The following is a 13,466-nucleotide window of genomic DNA, read 5'->3' as shown; positions in this document are numbered from 1 at the left end:
TAAGTCTGGTGACCTCGGTGGCCACTCAATGGGACCTCTCCTTCCAATCCATTTCTTCGGATAATTAGTATCCAACCAGTGCCTAACTGGAGCTGCATAGTGAGGAGGTGCTCCATCTTGTTGGAAGTGCAGCAAATCTTCGTCTATAGCTAGGTTGCCTTGCTCGTCCCTTTGGTTCTCTAATTCATGCACAATTGAAGGTTCGATGGTGTTTTCCAGCATATCGGGATAAATGTCGCCATTTAAATTGCCTGGTATGAACAAGGGACCAATTATAGCATCCCCTAATATTCCTGCCCAAACATTCAGTTTTTCAGGATATTGAGTGTGACCTTCTCTGAGTGTGACTCCAGTACCGACAGTTTTGTTTATTTACATTACCATTTAGCATAAAAGTACATTCATCACTGAAACAAATATTTTTTAACATTCTCGGTTCAACGTGAATTGTTTCAGTCATGAGTTCACAAAACTCAATTCGTCGGTCTGGATCATCATCGCCTAGTTCTTGAAGAATTTGTGTTTTCTACGGGTGAAACTTATGTAATTTCAACATCTTTCTAACCGACTCATGTTGAAAGTCCTGTCACTGCAGGACCTCAATTTGGGTTGCTTCATTCAGTAATCTTGAGGCCTTTTTTTATTTTGCACTGATCCCGTTTTCATGAAATATTTGAGCTGTTTTTAAATATAGTCCAGTCATTATAGTAAGTTCACCTCGGAATTCGAGATACCCAGCTGTAAGTCTGTAAATACTTGTATATTGACACCCTAAAAGTTGTCTCAAAACCTACATATGGTAGGGTGTAAGCAACTATTAAATTTCAAGGTCAAAGGTCACAAAAATCGGTTTTTTGCGCTTTTTTTGGAAATATCTCATTTCCTATGGGTTTTTTGCTATTTGTATTCATTATCAATATTGTAGAATACAAAATTCTCTACAAATTTTGTTTGAAACATTTTTTTATACGGTGAACCGTTTTCGAGATAGAGGGCGGAGAGCACGCGGTCACAGCATCACTTCAGGTCAACCGGTGCCTCCGGTCGAAAACGCGCCATATATAGTTGATTGATGAACTATCGATAAATCAATGATTATAAATATTTGTCAATTTTTATTAACTATTATATTATATTTTATAATTTTTTTCCTAACTTATCCACTTTTTATTCATTATTAATTTATTTAACAACACCTATCTGCCCATGTAATTGCAGAATTGTTAATGAAAATATAGGAATTATATTTGAATTTTAACCTAATTAATATTTATAACTTCTTACATGATGAAAAAAAAAAACAAATAAATTATGCATTAATCTTTTTATTAAAAAATATCATTGAATACATTTATTTTTATTGAAAGTAAAGAAATGGAATAAAGGGTACAAAAACTACAATTTATAATTTTAATCATCTTCTTTCTCTTCATCGTCGTCTTCTGGCTGCTGGTAAATTTCAAACTAGTCTTTGTCTCAAGTTCTTCCATGATTTCGGGGTCAAAGGTTCCATCTTCGTTAATGTCGCTCTGATATGGTAGAGCATTGAGACAAGCTTGCCCATTACATTGGCCACAAGCTAAAGAGCATTGCAAGCCCGCTTTCCTGCATCCGCATCGCGAACCACAACCACTCTTGCAGTTGCAGAAAATTGTATTTAGCAAATCTTCTGGAGCAGGTGGTAAAATTGTCATGATAGGCTCCAGAAAATCGTTTCGCATTGCCCAACCCCATACCTGGAGTTCCAAATCATGTCCTAACCAAGTTTGAACTTGATAATATACACGGTTGAAATGTTGATGAGCAGCTGCACTTGTTGGTGGAATATTTGAAAGCTGCACAGGTTCATTAAGTTTTGTAGACTTGACGTAATGCATATAACGAAGATGATCGAGACTTTTCACAGATTTCGGAGCATTATAGACTGCCAATAAGGTTTGAGTTCCACTCTCTAATAATCTCTGGGCCGAACAATTTTCTTCCTCAAATGCTGCAGCTAGTTCATCCAAATTTGTCAGTTTATCAAAAACTTTTGAAAATGATTTTTTTCCCTTTTTAAAAAGTGCAGAAGTTGTGTCACAGCCACTTAATGCGTGCAGAAATAAAATATGTTTTTTAGAATGAGGATAATTATCAAAACTTTTAGTCGAGTATATCTCCGTTTTTACATTACCTTTCCCAACTTTTGTTGCTGTGACCGCGCGCTCTCCGCCCTCTATCTCGAAAACGGTTCACCGTATAAAAAACTTTTTTGAACAAAATTTGTAGAGAATTTTGTATTCTACAATATTGATAATAAATACAAATAGCAAAAAACCCATAGGAAATGAGATATTTCCAAAAAAAGCGCAAAAAACCGATTTTTGTGACCTTTGACCTGGAAATTTAATAGTTGCTTACACCCTACCATACGTAGGTTTTGAGACAACTTTTAGGGTGTCAATATACAAGTATTTACAGACTTACAGCTGGGTATCTCGAATTCCGAGATTCTTACCTAATTTAAGCTTAAATGACTGGATTAATAACACTGGTTCTGGGAGGCAAATGACAGTATAGAATGACAGTACAGATCGTAGAAATGATGAAAACTAATGTCATTTAAAAGTCCCAAACAAACCAAAAAAGAGATCTTTCCAACTTGTTTTACAAAAACGACAAATTAAGTTTTTATTCAACATAAATAGGATCGACGGGTACTTATCATTTAAAATGATAGTCAATAGTCAAAGGTGTGTTCATATTGAATCAGATCAAATTATAAAAAAAAAATTCCTAGAATTTTGAACGGAAATATACAAAAATCATAGCTGAATACTTCAAAAGGCAGTTTCATTTGAATGAATAATATTATTTTGGTTGAAAGTTTACTCCATGGAAGTTTCAACTGTTGGAAATAGAAACATGGTGTAAGGAACACTCACTGTCGATCAATCCCAAGGAGACTGAGATGGTCCTTTTCACAAGGAAAATAAGTTTATTGGGCTTAAAACTTCCAGAAATCTTCAAAAGCAAACTAAACTTCTCTGAAGAGGTGATATACCTTGGACTATTCTCGATAGGAAGCTAACATGGAAGTCTCACCTACAGAGTAGAGCAAAAAGAGCATATGTGGCTTATGAGCAATGTCGGAGGACAGTGGGACGCGCATGGGGTCTTTCACCTCGTGTGGTCACCTGGATCTACACTGCAATAATAAGATCTATGTTAACGTACAGAGCCATTGTATGGGGACCGAAAGTTCTACAAGCATCGGCTATCCAAAAGTTATGTCAAATACAGGGAATGGCTTGTTTAAACATCACAGGAGCCATGAGAACAACACCAACCGCGGCAATGGAATGTTTTACGGGTCTGACCCTTCTGGACCTGTACGTTAAGGAGGTTGCATTAATGACCATGGTACGATTGCGCATGGCTGGTGTAAACTTCGAAGTAGGTATGGGTCAATTGAGGCTGGGCCTATGGCGGGAAGCGCTTACTGCGCAACCTCTGATGCAGGCACCCAGTGATGCAATTGAACCCAGGTTTGTGTTCAATAAACCCTACAAAATACAAATTGAATAGAACACAGAGTCAGATGCTACAAATGCAATACGCATATACATATACAGACGGCTCAAAAACCAAAGAAGGCTTAGAATGTGGAGTGTACTCCTTGTCACTTAGCCTAATGATTAACTGGGGAATGGGAAGAAATACCAGCGTGGTCCAAACAGAACTAGCTGGTATCTCAATCGCCACAAAAGAATTAACCAAGAAAGGAATTTCTGGCTGGTAAAAATTTGCACTGACAGCAGACAAGCCCTATTAACCTTGAACAGACAACGTATAACCTCAGGGCTAGTACTAGAGTGTCACCAAGATTCAGCCAAAGCCTCGGTAGATAATAACATTATACTTAGGTGGGTTAAAGGGCACGACAGAAGTAAAGGTAATCGTGTTGCCGACTCTTTAGCCAAGGAAGCGGGTGGACTAAGAATTTTAGGAAATAGTCAGAAATATGGATGGTTAACATTTTTTGAATTATAGTAGTTAGGGCATAATAAATATCAGGAAGTATTCTGTTTGTCTTCTTGGGGCCAACAAAAAATATTTCATAAGTTTTTTCAGTATTTTTGGTTTTTAGTCTTAGTTTTTCTCCTATTGATGACATTTTTCAAATCAGAAAATAATTTTCAGGCACTTTCAAAAAATTGCAAACTATTTCCTTTTCCAAAAAAAATCTTTTTTATAATACTTTCTAGAATTTCTTTAGATATATTTGACTTTTTGAAGTGAAAATATGAAGTTTTTTATTTTCACCTCTTTTTGTGCACAAAAAAGTTGTCCAATATTTTTTTGAGATATTTATTGAACAAATTCTGAACTATTCATTTAAAAAAAAACATGAACTCATTTATAACACCCGTTGAGGCAAAAAATTCGATTCTGAGGGAAATTTGGGATATTTTCAACCGTCGAAAAAGAAAATATGATTTTTCCAATTTTTAACCAACGTTTCCTGAACTATAGCAACTAAGTAATTGTTTCGTTCATCTTTTCAATGAAAACAAAAAAGGGTCTATACGTTTTTCCATATTTGCAGTTTTCAGATGCGAATTGTCTCCCGCCGACGAAATTTTTCCAGACCATTCATCATAATCCGAATTACCACAGTTATAAAAGATAAATGAGATTGGTTGCATAACAAATCTCGATTATAGTGAATCGCAATTGTTTATCAAAAAGTTGAAAAAAAGGCGAGTCTTTCATTTGTCACTGTCAAAACCATCAGAGAAAATTATTTAAAATTTCACTAAGCTAGAATTGAAGTTGGTTGAATCTCTGTTTACAATACAATTACGGCATCGTTTAAAAAAAAAACTATTATTTTATGAATTCGCCAATCCTTTGAGGATAGCAATTTCTAGCAAACGACTTTATATTGCTTATGCATCTTGGTGTCTTTGTATTGTTTAAAATACGATACCGACTTCAACTAATAATTGAAACTAATGACTTTGGCGACCAATTAATGTTTAGAATTTATGATGACCCCCAAGAACATCGAATTCTTTGTTGGCTGAATAATAACGTTACTCGTAAAATAGTATTTAAACTTTGGGTTTGAAATACAAAGGGGGGATTTAGAAGATAATTCGAGGAGAATTCACTACGCATTCGACTGACATTCCGAATTGGATTTAAGACTAGCATTAAGATTCAAGTAACTACTCAATTGAAAAGTAAAATTTATTAGTACAGTCAAAGTATTGCGGGAAAGTGTTAGTAACCGTTTCTCTGGAGTTATAGTAATAGAAGATGTTTGCTTTGTTTAAAAAACTACGTAAGTTATAATAATAATGATAATAATGTCCAAATTCGTGAAAAGAGTATTTCTTTGGTTCGAAAAGACTGATGTACTGTTCGATTTATCATCATTGACTTGTTTGTTGATCCATTTTTATTGTATGTGGCATTCATTAGGTTGTTTCAAAAGTTTTATCCGTTTATATGAGACGACTTTAAATTGTAATATTCCCGTGAATACCCATTCAATTTGATCGAAATAAGCGTCATTTGAATTACTGCACTTTTGTCAACGTAGCATAAGTCTATCCATGATAACAATTACACATATTTTAATTCCTAGACTCGTTTTGCTAACACCGTAGCTTCTTTGGTAGAAGTGAATATTACACACTAGGTTACACCAATAATCGGTATAGTCGAAGTAAACGATATTGTGCACTCTTAAAGTTGGAGGCACTAATAAAGGCCAAAAAAACCACGTGGATTGTAAACTTGGCGGTTCGTATTGGATCATTTTTACTAACCGAGTTTTATGATTGGCTGAAGAGGTATAAAATTAAATTTGAAGTCATGTTATGGTGACGAATAGAAATCGGGAATGCAGGGATAGTTATCGCCGTCGTACCATCAATGTTCAGTTCAGGAACTGATCGCGATTTGAGTGTTGAAATTTGATAATGGTGCAGTTATAATTACTTAAAATGTTTGTCTGTTTAAAATGTGGCGTCCTTGGATAAGTACTAATAGTATTAACGAGTGTAACAACAACGCAGACTTTTTCCAGTGTAGTGATTCCAACATCCATGGTGAACAGTGCGAAAAAGAGATACCAGTGAATAAGATTCGGATGCATTTGAATATTGAAACATAAAGAGTATGTTTCAATGTATACAGTGCGGTCCATATGTATGGAATAAATTAATTTTTAGCGTTATTATGTACTATGTGAAAAAAACCTGAAACAGGTCAATTTTTATTCTTGAATTGACGATTTACAGTATGAAAATATTATCCCCCTCCAGCACCCCTTCTGAATTACAAGCACCTCCTCGAAAATTTCAAATAGCAAAGGGAGTCGTGTGGCACCTTGTTGGAAAGGGATTTTAGTCCTCTGTTCAGCAATATGAAGTTTTTAAGTTTGGTGCAATCATAACTGAGAAAGTTAATTTTTACAATTGAATTAAATGTTCAAAATGACCACCATTATTCACTTCTTGACAATAACCTGATCTATTAAACAGACCATCCCTGTAACACGCTCCTTACTAACCTTGAATCCTGGAAAACATCTTTGAAGATACTAAAATATTAGAAAAAAAGCCAAATAAACAATTGATATGAATTTAGTAGGCTACTGTCATTTAGGTCGCAGTCTAGAGTTAGCAAAATTGAAAAAAAGTTTCGTGAAACTGGACATGTAAAAAAATATTGGAAAACCAGGTAGAAATGTTCAATTTACTGGTGAAAAAAAGTTAGATGTACTTCTAGAGATTGAGGAAAATCCGCATAGGACAACTCGAGAACTTGCCGCCGACAATGATGTAAGTAAATCATCTATTTTGAGAATTTTGCATAAAGAAAAATACCACCCTTACAAAGTTCAGTTGATTCAGGAGTTGAATAAAGATGATCCTGATAGAAGGCAAGAATTCTGTGAATTGATGATGGACAGAATGAACGCAGATTTGAAGTTCATTAACAAAATAGTGTTTTCTGATGAAGCCACGTTTCATTTGAACGGAACAGTTAACAGACAGAACTGTAGATATTGGAGCAGAGAAAATCCTCACTGGATGTGTGCGACTCACACTCAATATCCTGAAAAAGTTGACGTTTGGGCTGGTATCATCAACAATAAATTATTGAGTCTTATTTTTTTGAGGGCACTGTTAATGGTGGGGTTTATCTCGATTTTTTGATGATAATCATTCAAATGAGATCGATCGAATTATTTACTACCAACAAGACGGAGCTCCACCGCATTTTGCAGGTACAGTTAGAAATTATTTAAACGAGGTTTTTCCCAATAGGTAGATTGGAAGACGTGGAACGATCGAATGACCGGCTAGATCCCCGATTTGACTCCTCTCGATTACTTCTTATGGGGTTATTTAAAATCTAAAGTAAATTTTAATGGACCAAACAATATTGCTGATTTAAAAGTTAGGATAATGGAAGAAATTAACAAAATAACCCCCGAGGTCATACAAAATGTTGTACGAGAATTCCAAAATTGCCTCGGTTATTGTCAAGAAGTTAATGGTGGTCATTTTTTACATTTAATGTAAGTACATTGGAAAATATATTCTAAATATTATGTGGCATTATTATGTTCATTCTACGTAAAGTTTCGTGATACCTAGAGGCATTATCAAAATTTTACATCCTAAAAATCAATTTTCTCAGTTATGATTGCACCAAACTTAAGAAACTTTATATTGCTGAACAGAAGACTGAAATCCCTTTTCAACAAGGTACCACACCCCTCTGCTATTCAAAATTTTCGAGGGGGTGCTTATAATTCAAAAGGGGTGCTGGAGGGGGATAATATTTTCATACTGTAAATTGTCAATTCAAGAATAAAAATCGACCTGTTTCAGGTTTTTTTCACATATAACATAATAACGCTAAAAATGAATTTATTCCATACATATGGACCGCACTGTATAAGAATCTACATCTCAAGTTTGATTTCAAGGTAAACACACTATTACAAGCAACATCAGATTTGACCAAAGTTTCTTTCTCAACTGTACGTAAAATAGTCAAAAACAAACCTTATCATCGCAAGACGCAATGTGATACAGGATTCTGAATCTGTATCTGTAGGCCACTTAGGCCACATGTGACCCAATGTACATCCTCCCGAGGAGTTGTCCTCCTAGGTCATCGTCCATCCTGTCCTTTCCAGGAAGGTGGACAGGTCGCTGGGAGACATCTCCTTTATATCGGCAGGTGTAGGCCAAGACTCGCCGAACACACACTCTCTTATTGATGATAACTCCGAACACTCGCACAGGACATGCCTGACAGTCTCATCTTCCTGTTCACACATCCTGCATAGAGGTGTGTCTACTAGCCCCATATTATGGAGGTGTTTTCTTAGTTGACAGTGGCCAGACACAAATCCTACTGTGGGGCGTAGATTTTTTTCTGGTCATCGCCAGATATTTCTTCGGCGCCAGCTTGCCAGGGTCGCCCAAGGTGATCCTGGCAAGATTACATCCTTTGATTTCATCCCATCTCTTTAAGGATTGAGTGTAACATTTGACTAGTTCCGCAGTTGTCGAAGTCATCAGGCCGTGGGTGCCACTGGGTCCTAAAATTCTTAGTCGAGCCGCTTCCTTGGCTGAAGAGTCGGCAATGCGATTACCTTTACTCTTGTCGTGCCCTTTGTCCCACGTCAGGATAATGATATTATCTATCGGTTCTTTGGCTAAATCTTGGTGGCACTTTAGTACTAGCCCTGAGGTAACACGCTGTCTGTTCAAGGCTAATAGTGCTTGTCTGCTATCAGTGCAGATTGTTATGTTTTTGCCAGAAATTCCTTTCTTGGTTATTTCTTTTGTGGCGATTGAGAAACCAGACAGTTCTGTTTGGACCACGCTGGTATTCCTTCCCATTCCCCTCTCAATCCTTAGGCTTAGTGACCTGGAGTACACTCCACATCCTGAGCCTTCTTTGGTTTTTGAGTCGTCTGTATAAATCCGTATTGCATTTGTAGCATCTGACTCTGTGTTCTGCTTTATTTGTATTTTTTGGGTTTATTAAACACAAACTTGGATTCAATTGCTTCACTTGTTGCCTGCAACAGAGGTTGCGCAATTGACCCATTCCTACTTCGAGGTTTACACCAGCCGTGCGCAATCGTACCATGGTCATTAACGCAACTCCTTAACGTACAGATCCAGAGGGGTCAGACCCGTGAATAATTCCATTGCCGCGGTTGGTGTTGTTCTCATGGCTCCTGTGATGTTTAAACAAGCCAGTCGCTATATTTGATATAATTTTTGGATGGCCGTTGCTTGTACAACTTTCGGTCCCCATGCAATGGCTCCATACGTTAACATAGGTCTTATTATTGCAGTGTAGATCCAGGTGACCACACGGGGTGAAAGACCCCGTGCGCGTCCCACTGTCCTCTGACATTGCTCATATGCTCTTTTTGCTCTACTCTGTAAATGAGAGTTCCATGTTAGCTTCTTGTCGAGGATAGGTAGTTCACCTCTTCAGAGAAGTTCAGTTTGCTTTTGAAGATTTCGGGAGGTTTTAAGCCCGTTAAACTTCTTTTCCTGGTGAAAAGGACCATCTCAGTCTTCTTGGGATTGATCGACAGTGAGTGTTCCTTACACCATGTTTCTATTAATTTGAGCCCATCCTGCGCTCTATCGCACAGTGTGTTTACAAATTTGCCGGTCTGCAAGATAACTATGTCATCTGCGTATGCAATTGTGTAGAATCCATTTTTGTTAAGGTGATTAATTAGGGTATCCAGAACTATGTTCCTCCCTGTGGACATCCCCTCATGGCCAGTCCTTTCACTGTGATGTCTTCTACATTAATACTTATTACTTTGCTAGAGAGCATCTGGAGTATCCATTCTCCTACTACCAGGGGTATATTTCTGGAGTGTAGTTGCTGGGTAATTGTTGGAAAGGTTGTTTTATCAAACGCTCACTCGATATCTATGAATATACCCAGGGTGGATTCTTTGTTGTCCAGTGATCTCTCGATTCTGCCAAACACATGGTGAAGGGCCGAATCAGTAGACCTTCCCGGGGTATATGCATGCTGATTTGGATGAAGTGGGTTGTTAACAAGTACTTTATCTCTTATAAACCGCTCACATAGCCTCTACATGGTTTTTAAGAAAAACAATGTTAGGCTAATTAGTCGGAATGCTTTTGGTAGGGTGTAGTCCATCCTACCTGGTTTGGGTATAAATACTACTCTTACTTCTCTCCACTTACTGGAAATATATCTCAGAGCTAGAGAGGCTCTGAATATTCCAACCAGGTACGGCATAAGAGTGTCCAGTCCCCACTGAAGTAGGGCTGGTCTTATACCGTCAGGTCCTGGTGACTTGAAGGGGGAAAAGCCCGATATAGCCCCTCTTATTTTGTCCTCATCAATTACTGCACTAGCATATTGCCAGTCGTATTGTGAGGATGTTGTTGATACCTCCATCCAGTTCGTCGTTTCAGGAAAGACAGAACCTGGGAAGTGAGTTTCCATAAGAATCTCAGCACTCTCCTGGAGGTTGGCGGCTTTGTCGCCATTTTCCCTCGTCAGGATGCCGATACTCTTATGATGGTCTTTTGAGAGTGCCTTCTGTAACCTTGAAGTCAGTGGGAAGTCTTCGACTGCCTCACAATAAGCTCTACAGGTTTCTCTTTGCTTTCATCTGCAGACTTTTTTGAACTCTCTCAGGCTGGCTTGATATATACCCCAGTCCTCTTTGAGTCTTCTTCGTTTTGCCTTGTTAAAGGTCGTTCTCGCTGTCTTTCTGAGGTGTTATAATTCAGGGCACCACCATGTGTTGGTTGTGCTATGTGTTTGAACCATTCTCATCGGACAGGATTCCTTATAGACAATGTCTATTTTGTTGTGGATAGATACCGTATACCTTTCCAGTTCTTCATTGTTGCCAGGAGTCAGGACTTCTGTTTCCCGCAGAGCTCCTCTTAAGAGTCGATTGTAGAGAGCTTCATCCGTCCTCTTCGGGTCACGGGATTTTACAGTGGTCCTGAGATCCTGGTTTACCGTATAGGTCAGCCACCGATGGTCTGACATAGAAATATAGTCCGAGACTTGCCAGTCTTGGATTTCGTTTGATATTTTGGCTGTCGTAAGCGTGATATCTATTAATGTTTGGCTACGGGCGTTAATAAATGTTGGCTCCGTGCCTCTGTTCAAGATTGTTATATCTTTCTGTATTATATATTCATATAGTGACTTACCTCGGGCGTTAATATCCTTGCTGCCCCAGCTCAAGTGGTGAGAGTTTGAGTCGCAACCCAATATGAGCTCCACTCTCTGGTTGAGGCATTTCCCGACATTTTTAGTTTTTTTGTGCTTGTCATTTTTCCAAGGCATCCGGTAGTTTACTATTTTTCAGGATAACCACTTTCAGGTTTTATTATTCAAGCATTTGTCATCCTCCACCTTCTGAAAACCTTATATCGCTTTCACTTGAGCCGGTCCTGCGCGAATATCATCTTATCTGTAGTCGTCTAACCAGAAACATTATTTGTTGATTGACCTTATGTCATTTCATTGCCCATAGAGAATGTGGAAGATATTGATCTTTCTATGTTTAATTTACGTCAATTATGCTTCAGACACGCCGGTTATTGGGATTCTTTCCCAGGAGATGTACATTGTGGCTAAATATTTTCCTGGGGAGCATTATGAGAGTTTCATTGCCGCATCTTATGTGAAGTTTTTGGAAAGTGCTGGGGCAAAAGTTGTACCTGTATGGTAAGTTTTTTTAGAGTTTTCTGCTTTAGACTGCATTAACTCTTACCACCGCTATTTTACTTTGACTCAGCTTGAAAATATCTGTTAAATCGAATGTATTCTCCAATTTTGTTTATAGACATGTAATATTCGGTAATTTTATAATATAGACGCATATGAGTGGCTTGTACACAAAAGTGCGATGGGATGCGATGCAAATTCGCAACGCACAAAGTTGCGACAAGAATTGCTGCGTCCCATCTCAATAATATCAGTCTTCTCAAAAATGATAGAAAAAACGATTAAACATCGGATTTATTCTTATTTTGAAAAACACTTTTTTGACAAATCGCAATTTGGATTCCGCAAAGAACGTTCCAGAATACATGCTGTTTTGAATGTCATGAGAGATGTGGTCAAGGGATTTGAACAGGGCACTTATACGTCTACCACGATTTGTGACCTCTCCAAGGCTTTCTACTGTGTCTTTCATGATATACTACTGGATAAATTGAACTTTCATGGTTTCAGAGGGGTATCCTTGTCTCTTATCGAGACATATTTATCTAATCATTATCAAGCAGTAAACTGTAACAATAACTCAATATCTCAATATGAACTTGTGAAGCATGGGGATCAATAATGGGGCCGCTGCTATTCGTTTTATATATATATATATATATATATATATATATATATATATATATATATATATATATATATATATATATATATATATATATATATATATATATATATATATATATATATATATATATATATATATATATATATATATATATATATATATATATATATATATATATATATGTTAATGTAGTCAAACTGCTGGAAAATAATTCCATAAAAATCGAAATATGAATAGATAAGTACTCTCTGATCATTCCCATATTGATTTCAATTTAAGAGCCACCGGTAGACAGCTGTTTCAGCCTATTGGGCATCGTCAGTACCGGGCAGGCGGTCCTCGATTGAAGACAAAATGTGAAAAATCAGAAAAGTACTTGATAAAAATAGCTGCGTAAACGCAAGCGAAACATAAGTGGACTTGGGTGTCACACCAATAGGTGGTTCCACTTATGTTTCGCTTGCGTTTACGCAGCTATTTTTATCAAGTACTTTTCTGGTTTTTCACATTTTGTTTTTTCTTTTTCACTCTTCCATTAGCTATGGTGTAGTTCTCTGGGGAAATTCTATCGGAGCTGCAAATATTCAAAAAAGAACTATACGAATCATCAGTCACTCTAATTATAGAGAACATTGCCAACATCTTTTCGTAAAATTTAAGATAATGCCATAAGCTACATTATACATATTTGCAGTTTTCGTTGAAATTCACAATAATTCGAGTTCCTTGACCAGACAGTCAAACATAATTATAACACACGGAATGCCAATTTAGTTCGAACAGAGACCGATTTCGTTTTACAAAATCTCAAAAAAATAGCCTGGACTATAATTTGTATAATCAATCGTCTTCCTCGTCTGAGATACTGTTTTTACTCAGTCAATGAAATGTAGAACATATTTCAACCACCTGATTTTGACAATAGTTCATGTGTTATTTCTTCTTCTTTTTTCATCTGTAGTTTGGTCAATTTCATTTCGAAATATTATTTTCTTATACGTATGTATCTCTCCTCGATAGAGTTTTCAGACACTTTTTGATCTGTGTTCAAATAATATGATAT

General features: G+C 37.0%; 1 protein-coding gene across 4 annotated transcripts in view; it reads left to right on the top strand.

The window, feature by feature from the left end:
- LOC111514295 (gamma-glutamyl hydrolase) overlaps positions 1-13,466 on the top strand; it is a 31,986-nt gene that overhangs the window by 6,965 nt on the left and 11,555 nt on the right. For 3 of the 4 annotated variants that reach the window (XM_074173577.1, XM_074173576.1, XM_074173578.1), the window contains one exon: positions 11,637-11,775. In XM_074173577.1, coding sequence (XP_074029678.1) covers positions 11,637-11,775 — 139 coding nt within the window. Of the gene's footprint in view, positions 1-11,546; positions 11,776-13,466 lie in introns of those variants that run through there. The other variant, XM_074173575.1, reaches the window with a different exon arrangement.

The sequence above is a fragment of the Leptinotarsa decemlineata genome, unplaced genomic scaffold (genome assembly GCF_025532065.1).
Source record: "Leptinotarsa decemlineata unplaced genomic scaffold, Ldec_3_MD MMD2_tig00000251_RagTag_RagTag, whole genome shotgun sequence".
Classification (NCBI taxonomy): Eukaryota; Metazoa; Arthropoda; class Insecta; order Coleoptera; family Chrysomelidae; genus Leptinotarsa; species Leptinotarsa decemlineata.
This window is presented reverse-complemented; position numbering and strand designations above follow the sequence as displayed.